This window comes from Malaclemys terrapin, chromosome 5 (assembly GCF_027887155.1).
Source record: "Malaclemys terrapin pileata isolate rMalTer1 chromosome 5, rMalTer1.hap1, whole genome shotgun sequence".
Classification (NCBI taxonomy): Eukaryota; Metazoa; Chordata; order Testudines; family Emydidae; genus Malaclemys; species Malaclemys terrapin.
In genome coordinates this window covers 86,084,104-86,108,697 of record NC_071509.1, presented here as the reverse complement: position 1 = coordinate 86,108,697, position 24,594 = coordinate 86,084,104, and the positions used below count along the sequence as shown (strand labels likewise).

At 43.1% G+C, this 24,594-nt stretch overlaps 1 protein-coding gene across 4 annotated transcripts in view; it reads right to left on the bottom strand.

Moving 5' to 3' along the window:
• The window catches only part of NR3C2 (nuclear receptor subfamily 3 group C member 2), a 271,622-nt gene extending 247,980 nt beyond the window's left edge, over window positions 1-23,642 (bottom strand). The window contains exons 1-2 of one of the 4 annotated variants that reach the window (XM_054029218.1): window positions 21,659-23,642; window positions 12,903-14,682 (exon numbers count right to left, since the gene is read on the bottom strand). In XM_054029218.1, coding sequence (XP_053885193.1) covers window positions 12,903-14,680 — 1,778 coding nt within the window. In that variant the 5' untranslated portion in view covers window positions 14,681-14,682; window positions 21,659-23,642. Of the gene's footprint in view, window positions 1-12,902; window positions 14,683-19,400; window positions 19,907-21,658 lie in introns of those variants that run through there. The other 3 variants (XM_054029219.1, XM_054029216.1, XM_054029217.1) reach the window with 3 other exon arrangements.
• Window positions 23,643-24,594: the final 952 nt, after the last annotated feature.

Below are 24,594 nucleotides of genomic sequence, written 5' to 3'. Positions count from 1 at the left end.
GGCCATCAGGTGTAGAGAAAGCATTTTTTTCCTTGGCGTCCTCAGCCAGGGGGATCTGCCAGTAGCCTTTTGTCAAGTCCAAGATGGTCAAGTATTGGGCCTTGACCAACTGATCCACCAGCTCATCAACACGTGGTATCGGATAGGCATCTAATTGGGATACCTCATTTAACTTCCGAAAGTCATTACAAAACCTCAGGGTGCCATCAGGCTTGGGGACCAAGACAATAGGGCTGGACCACTGGCTGTGGGATTCCTCAATCACCCCAAGTTCCAGCATCTTCCTTACTTCTGCCCTAATTTCTTCTTTTTGCCTCCAGTATGCGATATGGTTTTATGGTCACCCTTGCTCTGGGACAGGTGACAATGTGGTGTTGGATCAGCGTCGTACGGCCTGGTTGTGTGGAGAACACATCTTGGTTCCACTGGATCATTTCGATGACCTCTGTTCGTTGTTCTGGGGCTAATTCAGGGAATATCCTTACCTGCCCTTGTGGGCCATTTGCCTGGGGTGTGGCCGGCAGGATGGCCAGGCACGTCTCCCAATCGTGCCAGGGTTTCAGTAAGTTGACATGATAGATCTGCTCTCGCCTTCGGCAGTCTGGCTGCTTTACCTTATAATTCACCTCCCCAACAGCTTCCACGATCTCATAGGGTCCATGCCAACTGGCCAGGAACTTACTTTCTGCTGTTGGTACCAGCACCAGCACCCGTTCTCCTGGCTGAAATTTCCGTGTTTTTCCCCGACTATTGTAGTAGGTTCGTTGGGCCTCTTGTGCTTACTCCAAATGCTCTCGTACTATGGGGGTCACTTGGGCTATTCGTTCTCTCATCTGGGCTACATGTGCAATGACATTCTTCCCTGGGTTGGGTTGTTCCTCCCATTCCTCCTTCGCGATGTCTAATATGCCACATGGGTGGCGTCCATACAGTAGCTCAAAGGGGAAGAAACCAGTAGAGGCTTGGGGAACTTCTCGTATTGCAAGCATCAGATATGGTAGGAGGGTATCCCAATCTTTTCCATCTTGGGCCACCACCTTTCGGATCATACTCTTGAGAGTGCAGTTAAATCGCTCAACCAGACCATCTGTTTGGGGATGATACACCGAGGTCCACAAGGCTTGGACACGGAGCAGGGTACATAAGTCTTTCATTACTCTCAACATGAAGGGAGTCCCTTGATCTGTCAGGATCTCCTTAGGAATGCCTACCCTAGCAAAAACCTGCACCAGTTCTTTTGCGATTGCCTTGGACGTGGGGTTCCTTAAAGAAATGGCTTCGTGTAGCGTAGTCCAGGATGACAAGTATGCTTCGGTGGCCTGGGCTGTTCATTCTAGTGGGCCCACTAGATCCATTGCTATTCTTTCAAAAGGAACTTCAATTATGGGCAAGTGTACCAACAGGGCCCTTAACTGAGGTCGGGGACTATGCAGCTAGCACTCTGGCAGGAGGTGCAATAGTGGTGGATTTCTGCCCGTACCCCCGGCCAGTACAACCTTCTTAGGACTATCCAGGGTCTTGTCTGCTCCTAAATGTCCCCCAAACAGATGACTGTGAGCTAATTCTAATACAGCCCTTGTGTGCTTCCATGGCACCAAGAGCTGTTCTACTACTTCCCCCCGTATTGGCACTACCTGGTACAACAGATCCTGCTCAATTATATAGTATGGCCCTGTGCCTTTGGTTTTCCCTTCTACTGGCATGCCATTTACCTCTACTACCTCCTCCCTCACGTTTGCATATAGCGGGTCATCGGCTTGGTCCTGCCCAAAACATTCGCGTGCGGAACCAATCTGGCCTGATTCTATTGACTTGGGTTCCCCTGCTTCTTTTGGGGTGCTTCTGCTTGTGCTGGGGGCCGTCTCTGGGTCTCCACAAGCCTTCCTCCCAACCAGGGCAGCTTTCTGGTTTGCTGCCAAGATCCTGGTTCCTAATCTTTTGTCTGCTCTCCTTTCCCGTCTGGATTTCCAGGACTTCCCAAGGGGTGAAAATAACTCTGGGGAAAACCCAGCAAAAATTGTGGTAGGATCATCCATGAGTACCTCACATTCTGCTTGGGGTTTACTTCCCTTTCCTAACTCAAGGCGGGGGGGGGAGGGGGAGTAGGCGCTCGAACCCAGGAAAGTCCCTGCCAATTAAGACTGGGTAGGGGAGCTTGGGGACCACCCCTGCAGTCATCTTGGTAGTACTTCCCTGGATCTCAATCTGTATTGGAATTGTGGGGTAGAAATTTACTGTGTCATGCACACATGTCACTCCAGTGCTCTTGGCCCAGCTCAGTTGGTCTTGCCCCACTAATTTCCCTGAGACCAATGTGACAGCACTCCCAGAATCCACCAAAGCTATGGTCTGGATGCCATTCATCTTTACTGGCCTGGTGTACTCATGTTGGGCCATTGCAACCCCCACCAGGCTGATTAGGCCACATTGGTCCCCGGGATCCCCCAGATTACATTGCATGGGCTCCTCCCTGTTGGGGCACTGGGCTGCTATATGCCCCAACTCCCCACACTCATAACAGCGATATCTCATTCCAAAGGTTGCCCTCGGTCTTGGGCCCTCTGACTCGCTTCCCCAACCCTCTCCTTCCGGACCCACAGGTCCCTTTGGGGCCTCAGGCCACTCCTTGGTGCCTGTTCTTCCAGCTATGGCTTTCCTGGAGTTCTCGATGATCCGGGGCCTCGGGGTTGGGACTAGTTTCCTAAAACACCGCGTTTCACCTCCCAGGGTTTCGAACAGTTCACGGGCTGCCAGTTGTCTCTCTACAAGGGTGACTAGTTCGTCATAGGTGGAGGGGTCATTCTGGCCTACCCAGGCTTGAAGGCCCGAGGGTAGTCCCCTCGTATAGTGGTCCAGTACCAGGAGCTCCATCATTTTCTCTGAGCTGAGAGCCTCCGGGCGTAACCACTTCCAGGCTAGGTGGATTAGGTCAAATAGTTGTGATCGTGGTGTCTTGTCTTCACAGTACTGCCATTCATGGAACCTCCGGGCTCTCAAGGCCGTTGTTACCCCTGCCCTGGCTAGGATCTCTGCCTTCAGTCAGGGGTAGCCTTCTGGGCCTCCCCGCACAAAAATGGGGCAAGGATCCCTGACCACTGGTCTCGGGGCCAGGCCTCCCTCAGAGCTGTCCTCTCAAAAGTCAGGAGGTACACCTCCACATCATCCTCCCGGGTCATTTTCTGCAGACAGTAGCTGGCCCGTATGGTCCATGTCCCATCGTACCCACGGCTCAGCTCTGTAAGGACCTTCACTTGGTTCACTAGTTCCTGCAGCATGGCCCGATCTTGGGTGGCCTGGGTCATCAGCAGGTGATTGGTCTCTTGCTGCAGCCACCTGGCCTCCTGTTGGGCAGCTGCCTGAACCTGGGTAGCCTCCTGCTGGGTGGCAGTGGCTTGCACCAGTGCTTTGACCAGATCCTCCATCTTGAGGATGGGTGGTTGTGACCCACTCTGGATTAGGTTCACAGCGCAGAAATCCCACTCCTGACAACTTGTGTGACAAGATGGTCGATATAGTATGGTGGGTCCTGCGCTTTTCTTGGTGGGGGGGGCTAAAATACCACCCCTTACCCCTCCTCTTGGGGCACCGAGGGCCCCACTAGTGGCCTAGGAAGGTGGTAAAGGAGGGAAGCAGGGGAGGGGTCTGGGTTTGTTCCTCACTCTGAGTCCCAGCCCCTCTCAACCCCTGCAGGTTCTTACCCTCTTCTCCCTTGGGTGGGGTACCTTCTGTCCTTAAACACTGGGGGAGGAAATGTCCCTCCCCTGCTGGGGCAGGGTCTCCCTTACTCCGGTTTTCTGTTCCTCCAAGTCTAACAGCACACCTCCAAGCTCCCGTCCTCTCTCCTTCCTCCTGACTGCCTGAAGCAGGGGGTTTTATTAGGTTTCTAACAGGGCCTTAATTGATTACAGGTGCTCCAATTAACCTGTAGCAACCCTCCCTAGTCTACAGGGAACCATCCCTTAATTAACCTAGGGTTTATATACTTCCCTTCTACCACTTCCCACTGCTCCCTGGCCCTCCTGTATCACATTACCTATATGCAAACACATCTTTATAACAGTCAGATGTCCAATAAGCCAGCCACATTTACTGTGGATATATAAAGGTGTAATGGTTTTCATACAGGACATTTCAGAAATCAGAGTCTTCCAGTCCTTATTAAAATTATGAACTACAATATATACTCATTCATAAACCAAATTTTTTTTAGTAAAAAAGGCAAACACCAGAGAAGGTGGTCGGCTTATGAATGGGTATGGAGAGGGAGAGGTGGGACACAGCCCATCCCCCCAACAGAGGGAGCAAGGAGAGGCAGCACAGCCAGAAGGGAAGAGGCAGGGCCAGAGTCTTTCCGCTTCTGGCCATGCTGCTCTCCCCCCCAGCCTCCAAAGCAGCTGCAGCTCCGGGGCTGGAAGGGTGCAGCCGTGCCGCTCGGCCCCGCCCTCCAAAGCGGAGTGTGGCCACACCGCTGGAGCACACTGCAGCCGTGCCACCTGGCCCAGCCCACTGGAACATGCTGCAGCCGCGCCGACCGGTCTAGCCTGCCGGAGCAGGCTGCAGCCACGCTGCCCAGCCTGCCAGAGCAGCTCCAGCTAGGTCAGAGACATCCTCCCGAAGCCCTCCCCAGATAAGGTGGGAAGGGATGGGAGGGGGAGAGTGTGGGGGTCCCGGGGTGGGGTCATGTGAGGGTGGTCACAGGGGTTACTCCCCTGAATCCCAGCTTCTCCCCCCCAAAAAATTTCCCCACCAGTTGCTGTCCCGGCCCATCAGAGTAAGCAGCTGGCATGCCAGGACACTTTGTTTACTTAGGTTTACCTCTGTGCCTGTGGACACTCAAGGTAAACAAACCATCTCGTCCCACCAGTGGCTTATCCTGATGGCCCGGGAGCCAAAGTTTGCTGACCCCTGAATTATAGGGTCGGCTTATGAATGGGTTATAAAAAATTTCCATTTTTACTTATCCATCTTGGGGGGGAGGGAAGGGTCAGCTTATAGACGAACCGGCTTATGATCGAGTATATATGGTAATTTGTATTTTCTGTAGAATTTTGCTAATGTAGATTTCTTTAATCTGCATATTTTAGAATCTGTACACAAAAATTGGTGCCTTCTTCTCACCTCTCAGCAAAGAGGTAATAGCAGACTTCTGTAACGAGGTCTTTCATAATGTACTTTCAGTAATGTAAGTATAATACTATGCTATTATTTTCATAATAAATTAACCAAATAAATGTGTTGCAGTATCCTAGTTTTCTGTGTGTTCTTTCAGTTACTCACAAATTCAGCAATTAGGGCAAATTGTCAAGATTCCCCTGTAAGTGTTTCCATACCCCATGGCCTTTCTGACCTCTAGATTTTCATAAAAGACAAAAACATTATTAAAAACGCCAATGTTGTGGATACACAGATTTAAACATGCAGCTCTCTAGGGCACAAACATCCATGCCACATAGTTTGCTCTATGTGGACCTTTCACTGATCATTTTTTGGATGCAGCATCCAATAGAAATTATCCTGCATTAACATTTTTTTCCATTGAAAATTAAGCCTCAAAACCCAAATTTTCAGAGGATCTTGGAAATGTTGTGCTATGTATTTACAAAATCTGAATTTGTGAGCACAAAAAGCTCACAAACAACTGAGGAAACAAAAATAGCGGACCACTGGGCACATAAATGCACATAGGTACAGATAAGGAACAATTTGAACATTTGGCCTCAAATATTCATGTGATCCTGTAAATTTTCATTTACTCTCCTATTGAGGGAAATAAAAAAAAAAAAAAAAACCACAAACAGAAGTTGCTGCTTTAGCAAGACTATAAAAATTATTTTTCTAACAATTTTTGGTGTAAATAAGCTACAAAGATAATCTATCATTTAAAAATGGAAGAAAGGAAAACTATGCTTAAAACTAACTTTTACGTTAACAAAGAATCCCTACTTAGTGATAAACTTTTCATAATACTACTTTTGGGAAGCTAAGGTGGGGAAAAATCCTGTCAAGTTTGGAGAACATTTCAGCAGCTTGGTACTGTTCTATAAAGTCCTCTAGTACAGGGGTTCTCAACCTTTTTCTTTCTGACCCCTACTCTTCATTCCCACTCCATCATGATATTAAAACGGACTCCTGAGGGCATTCTGCGCCAAAAGAGTAAAAATTCTGTGCTAGAAAATTAAAAATTCTGCGCAAAATATTCTAAAATGCTGCAAATTTTATTTATCAAATAAATGTGGAGGCTCCACCATGGCACTGGGGAGCACAGGCCACTGGCTGCACAGAAGTAGGAGATCACTGAGCAGCTCCCCCGCCCCAGAACACGGACTCAGCGGTGACGCTGCACCCAACCCTGACATAGCGCAAGGACCGGGCCTGCCCCAGAAATACTCCAAGGCCCTGCCCCGCCGTGCCAGGTGCACCAGGTGTGGGCAGGCAGGCTCAGCAAGGCAGGATCCAAGTGGACTTAGCATGGGGGGGGGGAATCTAAGTGTGGGTTGAGAGGGTTCTGTGTGGGGTTAAAAATGGAACCTATCAAATTGAAATGGCATTGGCCAAAAGTGTCATTCAAATCACTAGAAAATAAAAAGTTAAACCTAAGTACTTTCTTTTATCACCTGTCTGAACAAGTAACACTTCTGAACCACAAATCTAAGTCAATGCCCCAGGGTTGTTTCCTCAACCATCGGTGCATGGATCTTCCCATTCTTGCACAGAAAGGGGATGTGACCACATTTCACTTGGGAACTATGTTGGGGGAGGAAGTGGAAACTGACACAGCACAAGGACTGGGCCTGCCCCAGAAACACCCCAGGGCCATGCCCCGCCGTGCCAGGTGCACCAGGTGTGGACAGGCAGACTCAGCAAGGCAGGATCCAAGTGGGTTTAGTGTGTGTGTGGGGGGGTCTAAGTATGGGTTGAGAGAGTTCTGTGTGGGGCAACCTGGGTGCAGGTGGCTCAGTGGGGGAGGGAGTGGATCTAGATACACAGGGGCTTTTGGGGGGGGGAAATAATATTTGCTAGGCCATTATTTGTGTCATATGATTTCAATAAGTGACTGTTCTCGATAATATTTAAAACAAAGTTTATTTACAAAATATTTGTGATATTGTGGCATCAGATTTTAAACCAGAACTATCCATTTAAAATCAGTGATGATTTTACTCAAACTATCATGGCACAATCTGGGTTTTCTTTTTAGCACTCTATATACTAGATACACAAAGTGGATATGTTGCTGACCCTGCAGAGGCAGACCCCTATGATTGCAGACAGTACCTTTTCAGGACTGGGGCCATGTTACATAGTCCAGTCTGTCTACTCTGACAGACTTCACAGTTTTAAGCATAAAAACTATTGCTATTACCACAAATACTACAAATGAATGAATCAACAAAGAATACACACATCTAATCTTAATACACATCTTTTTAAAATATAATCAACCACTAATATTTTTAAATACATACATTCTGTAGGGTTTGTTTGTTTTTTAAAATCAGCAAGGTCTTGACTGAAAGCCCACTGAAGCCAATTAAAGTTTTTCTCTTAAAAGTAAGTACCTGCTTAACTTTAAGCATTTGGTTAAGTTCCTTAACTTCAATGGAATTTAATTGCAATCTTGAATGGGGATGCTTTCCTGAATCAAGGCCAAAAACCAAAACTTTAAAATAACAAAACAAGACAAGAAAGGTTTGCCTCCTCGATGAGTGGTGCAAAACTCCTCACAATAGTCAGGAACAAAAACTAAAAACTTAAAAAAGGAACCTATCAAACTGAAATGGCATTGGTCAAAAATATCATTCAAATCACTGGAAAATAAAAAGTTAAACCTGAGTACTTTCTTTTGTCACTTGTCTGAACAAGTAACACTAAGTCAATGCTCCAGGGTTGTTTCCTCAACCATCGGTGCATGGATCTTCCCACTCTTGCACAGGAAGGGGATGTGACCACATTCCACTTGGGAACTATGTTGGGGGAGGAAGTGGAAACTGGGCAGGTTGGGGAGAGGAATGGGGTGAGCCAGGCGTTGGGGGAGAGATATACATTGTCCCTCTCTCGGCCCCACTGAGATTATCTTTTCTGCAGTATCCTCTTCCCAATCCCTGCTATACTTGGGTGCCCCGAAGACAGCAACCATGAGTCCCTAGTAGTATAGCTACCATAGAGCCATTCTGCCATAAATCCACTGGGTTAGGGAACAAGCCACTAGTCTTTTTTTTTTTTTTGGGGGGGGGGGGGGGGAGAAAGAGGGGGAAGGAGAATGCAACAGGCAGATCGCTCCAGTGGGATGGTGTTGGGGGATTGCCATAAAGGATTTTACCGTGCAAGGAGATGAATTGGCCCAATATATGAATTTTAATTACTATCGAAATTACTCTTAATAGCTGTTAGTGGTAAACCTACAGAAACAGTGGTTGCTTTTATGCACGAAAATGACTAAGAAAAAAATAAAATGAGAGTATTGTGTGTGTGAGGTGTTCTGGTAAGTTGCGGAGGCTCTCTCATCAAATCTGAAGCAGAAGGTTATCTTTTTCAGTTTTACTGTTGTTTCAAGCAACCATGACATGTTCCTTAACCATTTTGAAAAGTATATAGCTAGCATGATCATGAGTCTTAGAACTACATTTTGCCTCAGATGAGCAATCATTTTTAAAAGATATCTTATTTTCATTCCAAGTGCACATTTCTCTCAATGAAGTCACACAACCAAACATACCTGACTGGTTTTAAACCCACATTGCTATTTACTTTAACATTTCTTAGAGATACCATTCATTTTGAAAAAATATATTTACATGTGTGATGCACACTAAAACATTTTATGCACCTAATTTTTTTTTAAAGAAAAAGACATGCTGTACACACATTAGCATAAAATTCAAAAGAAAAATGTATTTTTGCATGGGAAAACCACATCTTTCCTCATCATATTAGGTACTAGTTCTACAAATAATAAACCCTTATTGACTAAACATCAAAAGAGCAACATTTATGAAAAACAAACAATGACAAAATAAATGAGGAGAAAAGGGGAATGTTCCTGATGATGGTTTGTACTGGGCATAATCAGCATGGTGGCAAGAATCTGTCATGTCTGGATAATGTTTATTAGATCTGGTTAGCAAGAACAATTGACTTGTGAAAGCCCCAGTTTAATAGGTATCATTTTAAGAAAAGAATATTCATTCTCATTAATGGTCTCAAGATTAATTCTCAAAACCTAAATTTAACTCTGCTCCATGCCCAGCCATCCTATGCCTTCACCATGTAAGGCAGCTGTAAATTAGAGGGCATCTTAGTGTTCATTATGTGCGTGCTGAAAAGGAATAACATGAGGTGTGTCCCCCCACATTAATAGGGTGGACAGGACTGAGAAAGAGTTAAGATTGTGTTTTGAGACAACCATTCCTAAAAAATGTGTGACATCTTATACAGGGCCGGCTCCAGGCACCAGCTGAACAAGCAGGTGCTTGGGGCGGCCAATGAAGAGGGGCGGCACCTGCGGCAATTCGGGGGAGGCAGGTCTCTCACTCCCTCTAGAAGCAAAGGACCTGCTGCCAAACTGCCGCCGCCGATTGCGGCTTTTTTTTTTTTTTTTTTTTTTGGTGCGCTTGGGGCGACAGAAATGCTGGAGCCAGTCCTGATCTTATATGAAACTTTTTCTGCACTTACTGGTACTTTTTGACTTCTGAACAGATCTCTTTCTGCACTAAAGAGAGATTAGTTTCTCTGTGGCAAATAGATTCCTATCTCCATGAAACACTATATAAACACGACACACACCCAATCATTAGCAAATAAACAAAAGTTCTTATGTTTTGAATTTTTCCTTCAAACACAATCCTAAGTAACAAATACTAAGACAACTACAATACATTTTAAATAAAAAATACAGGCCATTTCTAAATTTAAAAGGTATCCAAGAGAATTTACTCTAGTAAATTTCTTAGAAAATTTTGAAAGTAATCTATAATGTGAAAATGACCACTGCAATTTCTTTCAAATTTCATACACAGAATAAAATCTTCTCCATCCGAAGAAGAAATTTTTTTCAGGTCAGATTGTTTCCCTTAAAAAAAAAAAAATATAGAAAGGACATTTGTAAATAAGGCTTATGATGGAACCATGATTGCACCTGTAATGATAGAGCCATTCCAAACAGCTTAATAGTAGTAGTAGTAGTAGTAGTAGTATTGTTTTAACACCACAATAGGGTTATGCTGTGAAAAAGATAACGTATGCTCCCACTCTGAAATATACAACAGATGGGTGGACCGTTATGCCCAGGCAAAGCCCCACATCATCTTCAATGGGGCTCTGCACAGATGCAGCAGTATACGGACATGATAAAAATTTCAAGATCTGGGTCATATACATAGTAAGGACAACACTAACACCCATACCAAACATGCATCAAAAGTTTAGATTCCAGTCTGAGGGCACTGATTATTTACCTATTGGTCTAAATAGAGGCAAATAAGTGGGTAGATCGATCCTTGACTAGTGTGACAGGCAGATCACAAGATGTTTCTACAAGACTGGTAAGAAATTGTCATTTAACATTTCATATGTCCCTACAGAGCAGTTTAGGCATTTAATTGTTGGTGAACAGGCTCATAACAATAAAATGTATACAATGTCACAAAGTGAAACATACCAAAAAAAGTCATAACATATGAGCATTTGCAACCCTTACTCATGATGAGTAGCACTTAGTAATGCAATTACTCTCATGGATGTTACTAGGACTACTTACAGAAGTAAGGACCTCAATGTGATTTTTTTCCTTTAAATATTTCACTAATCCTCTAGTGAACTTTATTCTAGGATACAGAAATAACTTAGAGAATTTTTCACTTGACCACAGCTCAAAGAGCCGGGAGTTTAAACTTAAATATGCCGGATTGCAGTATACCCAAGTTTTGTACTGGGGTGGAATATACACTTTTCAAGTGGAGACAGATACCAAAAAAAAAAATTTATGTCAGCAGAATATGTGCTTTATAGAATAGTCAAAGCAAACGTGAAATATGGCTTGGAAAATGATAGATTGGAGGAAGAATGACTGAATTGGTGTTTATGTTTATTTGGCTTGGGGAGAACATTTAGTATTTCTTTAGTTCTGACTTTTGCCCCATAGGCTTCATGTAGACAGATTTCCATCCTTCAGCCACAAGTAGTATATTCAGTTTGTTTTATTAATTAGAACATACAATTTTTAAAAAAATCTGAAAAATAAAGTATAAATAGAATATATTTTTCTGTGATTCTCTCCCCCCACCCCCCCACCCCATGAAGGAAAAGATAAATGTTGCATTCCCAAAAGGTAGTGAATCTACTAATCAGAGCAAGGGACCTGGGGTGGGAAAACTTAAGTTCTGTCCCCAACTCTTCAACTGACTACTCTGCACAATGTTCAGCAAATTGTTCTGGCTGCATCTACACTGTCAAAAACTGGACATGTGATTCACCAAAGGAGTCCACCAGTGCAGCTCTCCTGGCAGTAGCAGCAGTGCAAACTGTAAAGTAGAGACAGCTCAGGTGTGCTCTGAGCAAGGTTAAATAGATAACACAATGAAAATGCTTAAGCCCTGTTTACAGTACAACTTCCATCATCACTATCATCAGTATAGCTGCACCAGTGCTTAATTATAGGTCTCACTGATTCCTCTGTAGAGAAGGCCTTCAAATCTCTATTCCCAGTGTCCCCACTTGTAAAATAGGCACAATACCACCCATTTTTATAAGATTCACTGAGATCCCAGGTTGAAGTGTGTTATATTAGTGAAAAGTATTATTACTACTCATTTGTGGTGTAACTACAGAACTATGATAAATGTATACTATCAACAATTATAAAGTAAATTATTTGCAGGCTTCTTTTATACCTTCCCTATTCTAAATGTTATTGCCCTAAATACACACACACTGTTCTATCTGAAGTATATGGATACTCCATTTGTTATTAAAGCGTGACTATTTAGGATTCAGAAAAGTAGTACACAATTCAAATGATATTGGCATATTTCACGTCCCCAGAATCAGATTAAATCAGATTGTAGTTGTTTCAAATGTGTCAAGTCTTTAAAGCCCTCCTCAGTTTAAGAGAAATTTCTATGTACACCTTTACCCCGATATAACGCTGTCCTTGGGAGGCAAAAAAAAATCTTACTGCATTACAAGTGAAATCACATTATATCAAACTTGCTTTGATCCGCCGGAGTGCGCAGCCCTGCCCCCCCGGGTGCACTGCTTTCCTGCGTTCTATCTGAATTTGTGTTATATTGGGTCGCGTTATATCGGGGTAAAGGTGTATGTGTCAACCACAATGTTCATACAATCACAATTCAGAAACAACGTTTGCCACAGACCCTCATGCTTAGTTTTTAAATTTAGTCAATTAAAGATGGATACAAGTTCATTACACAAAACTTAGAAACTTAAGTTCCTAATGTACCATTTCCATTTTATTTCCTTCTGAACATCACCAACAGTACAAAGCATTAAAGCAACAACTAAGAAAGAATAGCCAGTATATGGCACATGAAAGTAATGACAACAAGCTCCACTATTAAAAACAAATACTTATCGTGGAAGAAGATCAAAAAGTAGCACTATCACATCTAATTATAATATATTCTGTATTTAAATATTGAGTATGAAACATGCAGGTTGTTTTTATTAAAACCAGAATCAAAAAGCTAGCAAAATTAATGAAGAAACTGACTAATAAATCATTGAAATACACCAAGAAATATGTATGCAGCTTTAGAAATTAAAAAGAAAATATCAAGCCTAAATTGTGCAAAAAACCCCAAACCAAAACAAAAAAAAAACAGTCACACTTATTTAGACATTGTGTAGTATGAAAAAACAAACAAACAGGATTTCAGTTTGCTCACCTTGACACATTTTCTGGAATGTATTCTAAAACTGGATACCCATCATGTCTTCTGGACGCTAAGTCAGTATGTGATTTCCATGTCTCAACTAGTGTACTGACTGGAGGAAATGAGCTCACATGCTGAAAAGTCTGCTCTCTAGCAACAGGTCGTGATAAAGATATTGTGCCTTGAGCTCCAATCCTGTAGTGAAATGATTGTCCACCTGAATTCACACCAACAATGGCAGACGATGGCATACTGTTCTCTTGATAATAGTTGCCATCATCAGGCTCCTGTTTAATACCCACAGGTAGGCCTGGATTTGGAAACCCACTACCTTCACAATTGCCATCAAATGATGAAACAGGTGGTCCTAAAATCCCAGAAAGAGAATAATAGTCTTTGTCGTCCATAAAAGAAAAATATGAACCATCCATAAATGGAAATGGATTTACTGCTTGATTCCCTTTAAAAGAGGCACCAGAACAAGAATGTTTAGCTGATTCCTGTTTTACTGGTACTGAAAATGGGGAATCAGAGTTGATTTTACTATTTTCTCCAATACATGAGCTACCAAATGCTCCATCTGGGTCAGGCTTTATAAACTGAACAAGATTCATCTGACCAGCTACACAATTGTTCGAGATGGCATTCTCCATTTCCTCTATTTTAGGAAATGTGATTTCTTGAGCACCTTTGTCTTTTGTTTCTGGACTAGGAATAGTATCTTGGCCTGTGCTAGGTCCAGCAGGTGCTCCAGAAGCAGGGAAGCCTAGGGCATTGTTTACTGGGCTACAGATAGAAGATCCCACAGTGCTAACAGCTGGACTAGAAAGACTGGACCTATTATTTGTATTGGAAGGGCTGGCAATAGAGCACCTTGAGTTCATATTTGCAGGACTGGAAACAGAGGATCTCATAGTGATATTATTAGGACTTGAGACTGGAGATTTCACACTGCAGTGACTAGGAGGGCTTGAAATTGGTGATTTCATGCTACTTATAGGACTAGAAAGAGGAGATCCCACATTACTAACGTGTGCGGGACTGTGCAATCTAGAGCTCCGGTTTTCAATGTTAGGTGAGCATGACAAAGGAGTTCCCTGGCTGACTGGGCTGTGCACTGGAAAATTTACAAAATTAGTAGAAGTAGTTGAGGATACACAGTTAATGCCAGCTGGGCTACAAACTGAAGGAGTCATGTTCTGAGGACTACTGCCAGAAGGAGTTTTCTCAGGACACGTTATAGGGCTTTTGACAATAGTGCGCATGAGACCACCATTCATAGAACTTCCAGAGTCCGATATCAAAGATCTCAAGGGCCTATTTGCACTGTTTAAGGGAGAGGCACAGTGGCCATTTTCCTTATAGAACTTTACCAGCTGCTCAACATTTTGATAAGTCTTCCCAGGACTTATGCTCCCTTGTTGATTTTGCTGATCGTAGGTATAATCAGCATCTCGTATGGAATCCATGTATAAACCCATAGATTCAGCAACTGTTGCTGAAAGTTCCTTTGAGTCTGACTCACTCTTTATGTCAGAGTTTAAAATACCAGGCTGATTATTATCTTGCTGCAGGCTAGGGAGTAGTTCAGGTTTTTCTTTGCTGTTTCCTTGAGCACTGCTGTTTGGAAAAGCACCAGATATACAGCTTACATTTACAATCTCCATATAATTACTCTCATCAGTCCGCTCTCCAGCACCTGAAGAATACTCCACAGACTGAGAAACTTGACCCCACCGTTTCTCCATGTTTAAGCCTTCTGGGTAACTGTAGTATCCTTTTGTCTCCATAACTAGGAAAAAATACAAAAAAAAGTAAAATTAATAAATGATAGGCTTTTTATGATTCCATATTACAATTCAGAGGTTAATAAATGTAAAATACTTTTATCATGTGATGTTATTTTCTACATATAATATCTAGTATAATAAATGCTGTTTTAAAACAATAACCATAGATTTTGATTAGCCATAACATAGCCATGCAGACAAATAGGAGGGTGTACAGATCACCTCCTGCCTATTAACTACTTTAGAGGGCTATTAAACCTTACCTCTGGGAGCTGAGGGAAGCATAAAGCCTGCACAGCTGATGCTTCCTCCAGAGAACAAATGAGTAAAGTGGGAGGAGAGGGACAGGCAGTGAATGGACCCATGATTCCACACTCCCCTCTATGCCAGCCAACCCAGGTAGAAAATGAGCTGTACCCTGAAAAAGGCTGTAAGCAAAATACTCCTCACCTACCACAGCTGCGCATAAAACGTACTATCTAGTCCTACATTATTTTGAAAAATCTAACAAATAAGACTTTATTGAATTAAATGTTAGTTCAATGACTATTTTAGTGATTTTTAAAAATTATGCACAAAATGAAATGTAAATACTTATAAACCTTACAGTATACAAAAGGGTTTTTTTTAGTTTGACCAATATACTGAGTGCTCAAGTATTCAATGTTAATGTCTAATCTATTTAAAACCATAACACTTTTTTCTCCCCAATTTTTTTTTTTTAAAGTTTGTACTCAACCTAAACAAAAGAATTTGAAAGCAGGATTTATGCTTTTTGCTATATAGATATAGATACAGTCCTGATCCTGAATTTCTTCTTTTTTTCAGCCAAAAGCATCTTTGCAGACACAGGGAGCAGTACAGCATCACCACTGATTCCTATCCATAGCTTGTTCCTCCATTAAGGCCTGACTCGTCACGTCCCTGCATACAATATCCCACCATCTAGTCAGGGGTCAGCTTCTAGGTTGGACTGACTGTGGTGGTGTTTGTATTATTTTCTTTGGCATCTTATGTGTTTGACTTCTGCAACGTCCCCACCAATGTAATCTTTTTCAAATGGCAGCCAATCTGATAACCCAATTTCACATCCTCCTCTCCTTCTAATTTCTTTATTTGTCTTAAAATCATTGGACTTTACACCTGCCACCTTTGGAAGAACTCTCATCTGTACTGCCTCCAGCCTTCAGATGTCTACTTAATTAAATCAGCTGCTTCCAGACCAGAGAGTAATACTGTTTGGAAGGAAACATTATGGAAAGTAGCAAAATCATATAAAGTTTCAGATAAGATAATTACAATTATAAAAGCTATGTATAAGGATTCCTGCAGTGCCATAAGAATCATTGGAAAAGCAAGCAACTGGTTCAAGTCAAAGTTTGGTGTAAGACAAGGGTGCATGGAATCACGATAGCTTTTCATCATGTTCTGAAACTGGACATTAAGAACGGTAGACAAGTTGGAGACCATGACATTGGGTGATCTTGAGTTAAGCTCCTTAGTTTATGCAGATGACATCATAAAACTGGCACAAATTTGAATTAATGGTTAGACTCCGTGCTACCTAGGAAAATTGATGTAGTCCGCTTGGATATATAATAAATGCCAAGAAGACGACACGCATCTTGGAAAAGACACGATACATAAAGTGTTTTAATGCAGCTGCAGTGAAGTCATAGAACAGGTAAAAACTTACATGTACCTATCACTGCTGACAGTTCCGTCAAGGATGAGATTAAAAGTAGACAGCTGTGCACAAGTGGTGCACAAAAATTTACGAAATTATGGACCAATAAAAGCATTATGTTTGGTATCAAGTTGAATTCCTTGCACAACCAAAATTTTGATGGTCTTCAATAAACCAGTGTCCTACACATCAAACAGTGTTCATATAGGTTAAAATTTTCCAAACATAAATGCCTAAAGTTACACACACAAACTAATATTTAGACTCCTAAAGAAATATTTAAAACATGTTGAGCACCCCCAATACTCTCTGAAACCAAATGAAGCCATGGAGTATTCAGCATTTCTAAAAATGAGAACACTCATTTAGAGGTATAAATATGGATTTAGAGTGAATTTCAATCCTGTGCAGAGGTCCAGCAGAAGACTTGTGCACCACTTATGTCCATTTAAGCCATAGAACTTAAGTGGTGCATAGACACCACTGCATAGGGGTAAATTTCATCTTTAGTGCCTAAGCATTAGGCACATAAGCTTGAAAAGCTTAACAAATCAAAGCCTATAGCAGTCTAAGTGGCAAATTCTCTGATTCAGCAGCTATGTCTTCTTTGGAAGATACATTTTAGAAGGGATAAAAAGCCTGGAAAGATTTATATATAGCCTGATATAAGCTAGGTCTAAAATTATAAATAAAAACATGTGACAAACAGGTTCCTTGGTAGTGCTGATTATTGCCACCAATAAGTGTTGCAGTGGGTACTAATGCGAAGAAGTCTATTTCGAATTGCTGATGGGATCAGGTTTTGGTTTGTTTGTTTGTATTTTTTAAAAGCAAAAATTGATAAAAGAATCCATTGACTTCCGTGTATGCACATCGGATCTATACCCCATGTACTGTACAGACATTTATTTTTACAAAGCTCTAAGAAGTTTTAGCCCAGAGTCTAATTCACAACTGTTGACAATGGAGGCAGGGACTGTATTTATGTTGGAAATTATACTTATGCATTTGCCATTTAATAATATTTATATTATGAACAAACTTGTTCCCCCAACCTCAAAAATGTACTTGAACATTAACATTTGTGACCTAAGTGTTTCACCTCCGAACATTCAACAGATGCAGTCCACATCTCCAGACAATCAGGCATAAAACCCATTTCTCAGCAACGGTCAAATAAAAATGAAATTATATGGTACCTGCAATCTCTGTACGGGGAAGATCACCTAAATATAAGAAAATCAGAACAAAATCCAGTTTTTTTTTTATTCTAATATCTAAATCAGTGACTAACTTGGAAATAGGGCATATTTCTTTTTTGTTGTTGTTATTTGAGTTTTCTTTAAATATCATTCATCGGTGTGCCACTTTGATGACCTAGATGTAATACTACTCAGGAGATCCAAGTTTTATCCTCAGACCTGATTGTCCCAAGTCAGTGAAGTACCATTTACAAATGAAAGCAGATAGAAGGACTGGACTAATCAAAGTCTGACAGCTGCAAATCTTAAATGTAAAGTTAAGGACCTGGGACCATATTCTTCTGTCAATGACTCCCAGGCAATCACAGTTTCTTCAGCAGTATTGCACAGGGTAACAGAGCAGAAAATGGCTCACATTCTCCCCCCCCCCCCCTTTTTTTTTTTTTTTTTGCAGAATTCCCATTAATGGTAAAGGGTGTCCCACATGCAAAACAAGGTAGTAAATGCCCCTTGAAGAGGAAAAAAATAGTGGAAATATTTATTTCTCCATTTGTCCTAAGACATAGAACATTACATGGGATTTTGTGTGTGCATGCATGCGGGGTGGGAGTGTGGCATATTCCTAGTTGCTGGATTGTTTTAAAAGCTCTACTTATAATTTTTCTATTTTTTATTTCTTCAAGTTATTTAATTTTTTATATAGGATTACAGTAGTTTGAAAACATGGATTGAATTTATTTCCCTATTTGCATTCAGGATTAAAAATGAACTATTGCTAAGAAAAAATAGAACTATGTCATATTAAACAGATTTTTCTTTCATCTAATTCTTATTTGCTTTGCCTTGTGTGTTACTTATCAAAGATATCTTTGCTGAATTTAGAATTTCCCCCCTCAATACCCATCACCTCCTCTCACTTATCCTACAGTGATAGAATGCGTAATTTATGATTTCTTAATTATTTTCAAGACAACATTCTGTGATGGCATAAACTCAGAATTAAGACATCAGAATAGGATCGTACAGCTAGAGAAAGCTTTATTATACAAATATGAATAATTACCAAGATAGCAAGTGGAGTATGGAAAGTTATAAGTATCTTTATGTTTTAATGTGCTCTTTTTCTCACATCCTGCCCCCCCTCCCCCCACTAAACAGTTTAGCTTTATATTTTCATGGGAAAATTAGATATTCTGTACTGGATTATAAAATATAGGCACAATTAGCTAAGTTTGAGAGACATACAATTCTAATTTACAGTATGAAAATGATTAAACTACAATACACAAATGGATCTGTACAGTACATCTGAATAAAAGGCCAAGAATGGAACATAAGGAATAGTCCTCTTTGACTAACCGTACAAAACAAAATGATGCCAGAGAAATCAAGGAAACATTGGGGATGTTTGTCACTGAAACCAAATAACTAGCTAGCAAATATATATGAAACCACTTATTACAGACTGATGAACATTAAACAGATCACTGCATGTACTCAGTTTGACTTCTACCTAGATTTAAGACAGCTGATTTTATATTGGAAGTTGTTGAAACTGACTTATTCCTAACAACAAACAATTATAAGTCTTATCTGTGGATTTTCTTTTTAAAATGCAATAAACAAAACTTTGTGTGTGTGTGGGGGGGGGGAATCTCTCGGTGTGGGAAAGCTTGGGTACAAGACATTTGTAAATGTCCATATGCATTCCAAACACAAAGAGCCTAGACTAAAATCATAAAATAAAAACATGCAGCATCTCCGGCAATAAAAAGGGACATCTGAAGACCCATCTCCCCTTGCAAAAACAAAACAACGCGCAAAGCCCTACCTCCTTTGCAAAGTGGATACAACGACACCGAGCCATAAGAGGACAAGAACTGCCAGTGCTTCCCCCGGACACCTGCGCTGTCTGTCTCTACCTGTTGCTACAGTCCGCATTTCCATTAAAGTGTAACCCACCTAAATCCAACATCTAGGCCAGAAAATGCTGATGGTTTCACATTAGAACAAGAAATAATTATTCGCCAGCAGGTAAATCCGCTGGCTTCCCTCTTAACCTGAAGTTCGCTACGTCGCCCAATGACACTGAGCAGGGCAGACGAAGGGGGAAAAAAAAGGTGCCAAGTCCTTTTAAAAACATGTCACATGCTCAGATAAAGTTCAAGTTAATATCCCGCCCTTCGGTTGCCTCCACTGGCGGAGGGAAAGAGAAGAGACGCTCTATTGGGCTCCGGAGGGTTTCTCATTGGACGAAAGCCGTTTCAGTCAACGGGCGGGCGACATGACTGATACAAAGTTGCTGCGACACAGGCTGGAAAATGTATCTCGCCTTAAAGCCACAGAAGCTCGTTGAGAGAGCGCAGAGCCTGGGACAGAGCTACCTCTCCCAATGCAACGTGCAGCCCTCTAAACATCCCCTCTAGCCCAGTTCCTCAGCCAGAGTGGAGTCAGGACAGTGGCCCGCTGTTATCGACTGGAGGAGTTAAAAATCACCCCATTATAAACTAACGAGGGAAATACTTTTAAAAAGTGCCTTGAAATGAATCCAGAAGAAGGGAGGCCCCCTCCAAACGGAGTCTTGGCAGGGCTGTGATAGAGAGCGTGCCCTCCCCGCTGGCGTTTTTGTCCATTTCATTCCCCACCCCTTTGACTGACAGCAGGCTTGGGAGTGGGGGTGGTTCCTCTCCTCAGGTAGAGCTAGAAAACTAGGGTCTATAAAAAGGGAGCCTTTGTCCCTGCCCACCGCAGTCTGCTGGAGACAAAGTTAACTCCACCTGCGCCAAGGTGAGCAGCTTGGCTGGCCAGGGAGCAAATTTGGAAAGACGCAGCCTTTTCCTTTCTGTGCTTATAATCATCGCCTCTTACCCGTGCAGCAAGACTATCACGTTTCCATTTCAATTTCCGTGTTTGAACAATACATGAATATGCATGTTATCGATGCGGTAATGATTTAAAACAGAGAAACTCACTAAGGTTCAAGGACTTGTCCTTTGCTTGCCTCTGGGTTTCATTTTATTGCGCCTAGTGTAGTCTTTGTAAATGCTGCGCACAGATTTTCTCTTTTCCTCCTTTTCAAGTGAGGGTAAATGATAAATGGGGGCAATAAAACTATTTTAAAACTCGAGACGCTGTCTGGAGCCTGAAGCATTTAATTTCACCCTCCTTGCTTGCTTGTTTCCAAAGTTTATAAATATTTTTGAAAGAAAAGAACACAATGTAAACTTTAAAATGATACATTCCTCAGTAGTTCTATGCCAACATCCTTTAACCCTGGGCTTCAAAATCAGCAATAATGACGGACACTCCTAAGCATCAATCAATTAAAATGTATGTTTCCCCTTCTCCAGATTTTGACACCAGCAGCAATGATGTAGAGAGCTTCTCTTTCTCGCCAGCTAAAACCTGACACAGACACTCCTCCCATCCAACCCTTGATCCTATTTCTCTCTATTTAATTCCCAGACAAGAATAAACTCCCTCACGCCCCGAGCAAATCCCATAAAATTAGAGGTACCCTGGGAAAAGGGGAAACCTGCAGAAGAATCGTACAATAAAAGCGGTTTAAGAGTAGAGAAATATTTAAATATTCCGTGGAATTTATATTTTAGAAAGCTGGGGATTACGTTACATTTTTTTTTAAATCAGACGGGTGCAGTATTTACTTTAGGATTATTTTTTTAAAAGTCACGTGCCTTCCATGTTTTAATATTCTGCCAAAAATTGATCTCCACTTCCAGATCCAGCAGTAGACACGGGCCGAGGAATGAGCCAGGCTCCCAGACCCAGCAGAGCTACCCAGAGACACAGCTGCTACTGAGTTATTATTTAAGCAATAGACATGGGTGTTTTTTTTTAAAACCTAAGTTTTAGCTGATTTTAATAGGATCGATCTTGACCTGGACACACAATCTTTCTGTTGAAAATCTCTGTAGACACAGTTATTAGTTCCCCCCTCTCAACACATTGCCCTCCAAACTAACATATCTGATCCTGGCTTTTTTGCTCTATTGCTTTTCCCCATAAAGAAACGCTCTCTACCCGCCCTTTCCCCCAGGACTCTGAGCAAAGTGATTTGACTGCACTCACCTTTTCTAGGACATGGTGGGGCGGCTGGAGGAGGCAAGACCCCCAGCTACTGCCAACAAGCCATCCAACAAGCAGCAATAGCAAGAATTAGGAGGAAACGAATGATGAAGATGCGACTGAAAATGCTCGAGGTGGTTTTAGTTATATCCTGGAAGAAGGGGGCTGTAACACTCTCACACACAAACCCCAGCGGCAGCAGTTCCTCTCTGACTCCAGCCCCACGGGGGGCTGCAGTACTGTAACAGCGGAGCTGGAAACAGTGAAGTCCACCCGGATCAGCTCTTCTCTGCTCTTGGTGACAGCTCCCACCATAGAGGGTTAGGTGGCGGGGCGGGTTCGCCCCTTGTGTCACACCCTCATCCGCTGTTGGAGGGGGGAATCGGAGAAAGAGCCACCCTGAAAAAACTTGTCATTCCAGGTAAAACTCCCAGCGACGCCACCCAGGAAGAGGGAGGCGAGAGTAACACGGGGGTAAACTTTTTCCTCCCTTTTATGTTGACAATCCCTCTGTGCTTCCCCTCCTGCGTCCGTCCTCCTTCACCTTCCTTCTCCTGGCGCTGCTCCGCACTCCCCGTTTGGCTTCCCCGTGTTTTTCTCACGCACGGGAGGCTGCAGCTGGCTCTGGTTCCTGGTTTGTGGAGCTGCTGGAGGAGAGGGAGGGAGGGAGGAAGGAGGGAAGGAGGCAGGCCAGGGTGGCGGTGGGGGGAGGAGTATAACTCCCTCCCTTCTCCCCAGGCGGAGCGTGTCTCTCGGCTCTGACAGCAGCAGTCTGAAGCGCTGGAGCCCACCCCCGCCTTCCCCGCGGCGGCGGCGGCAGGAGGAGCGAGCGCCGCAAGGACTTGGAGTCGCTGTGCTCCGGCTGGCCGCGCCGCGCGTTCGCCCAGACACCTAGCGGGGCGGGGGGAGGCGAGCGGAGCAGGCCCGGCCAGCGGGCAGGGCCACGCCGCAGCCGTCAGGCGGAGAGAAGCGCTTGCTGCTGCTGCTGCCCGAGAATGGAGGGCAGGGGTGGCTGCTGCCAAGGCCAGGGCTCTGTGCGGTGACGCACGGCGGGAGCCACCTTCTGCCCTGGCTGGAAGGGCCGTGACGGGTTCGCGCTGGCCCGCGGCCATAGGGCTGGTGCTGCCCCGAGCGCCCATGGGGACTAGTCCTACCCTTGTTAAAGCCGGGCCGGGGGACACCTCCGCGGCTCCAGTGGGCGAGTGAAATCCGGCTCCGCTCTGACTGCGCTGAGATGATGAAAGTTAGTCCGGGGCTGACTCCGGGCCAGCCTGACACACAGCCCGGCTGGCTTTCTCCCCGCAGCTGTGCACTGATTAGCTTCAGGTGCTGGAGCCGGCCTTCGCCCTCCCTAGGGCGAATATCAGCTGCCTCCCACGAAGCCCTCTCTTTCCACCCCCAGCCTTGTGCCCACATAGCCTGGAAACCACTCAAAGAGAGCGTGTGGAACTAGGGGTGCTGACACCCCCGCGCTTGAAGTTTGTTCAATGTCTCTGAGCAACCCCATTATGCAAATTGTTTCAGCACTCATGTGCTCAAACCAGTAATTGGAGTGAAAGCCTGTTAGGTTTTTTCCTACAATTCCCTCCTTCATAGTTACATCCCAGAGTTGGCCTCTGGGGTCCTGAAAACCCATAGCCCTAGCTGCTTGATTTTTCTTGGGGAGACACGACCCCAGCATCATCTCACAGTTGTAGAGGGAAGCTCTAGCCCAACACACAGGTGGTGCTAAAACCAGCACAAACTGCCTGCTGCTGAACCATCTCTGCTAAGCATCCAACCGTTGGCTGCAAGCGGAAGCTCAAGTGTGTGAGAACCAGCAAGGACTGAGTGCACAAAGGACTAATCCCAGCTCAGACTTTGACAACCACATTGCTCAGATGTCCCCCATCTTGAGGGCAGTCACTCATTTTAGATCCAGAGTTACCAATGAGATATACTAAAGTGAGGGTTGCAAATTTATGATTGAAAGTTATTTACGTCAGCATTGAAGAATTATGTAACTGAAGGTACAGAGTTATTTACAATAAACAAAAGAATTTCACAGCTTAAGTTTCCTGCATTCCACATTTGGGCTTTGGCTAGTTAAGATCGATGTTAGCCTCTGCTGAGTCACAAGGATCAATTTTGGCTCCCTAACTCCTGAGGTATTGAGCACCCATAGCTACCATGAACTTCAACAGGAGCTTTAGAAGGGCCATACTTGCACAATCAGGCCATTTATATAGGTACCTAAAGTTGGATGCTTAAATTTATACATGCACAAGTCTGAACATTTTTGCTTTAACCTCTGTGCCTCATTTTCCACATCTGTGAAATAGGGATGCTAATACCGCATATACTGCATGCAAGGGTGACAAGCAGTTAATAGGGGTAATGACCCAGGCACACCTTTCAAACACAGGAAAACTTGTGTATTTAAAAATAACACTAAAGCTAATGACAATGACATTAATATTTCACTTACAGCTGGAATTTTAGAAGTTTGATTTTGTTTATTTTAAGATGTTAAATATATTCTAATTTTATTTTCTCAGTGAAAAATAAAGTCTGAAGAGGTGCCCGTGCCTTACGGCCCTGACTCAGTAAGGTGCTTAAGAACATGCCCAACTTTATACACATTTATTTTAGAGTTCAGGGTTGTGATCATGATCCTGCAAAGACATGCAGGAGTAATTTTCCAGATGTCAGCTGACCCACAACACTACTCATAAAAGTAGTTATGCATGTGCATAAAACTAGGTAGCCATTGAGCCCCGCTTTTTATTTCAGTTATTGTCTACTCTGTCCAAGCATCCATCTGAAGTTTATGATGAACTTGATAAATGTTAATGAGAGAAGCCTATGACAGTTGTAAGGCCAGAGTTTAGGATGACAGAATTCAATAGCACAATTACTGTTTTTTTGATTGAAAACCAATATTTCACTATGCCCCCACT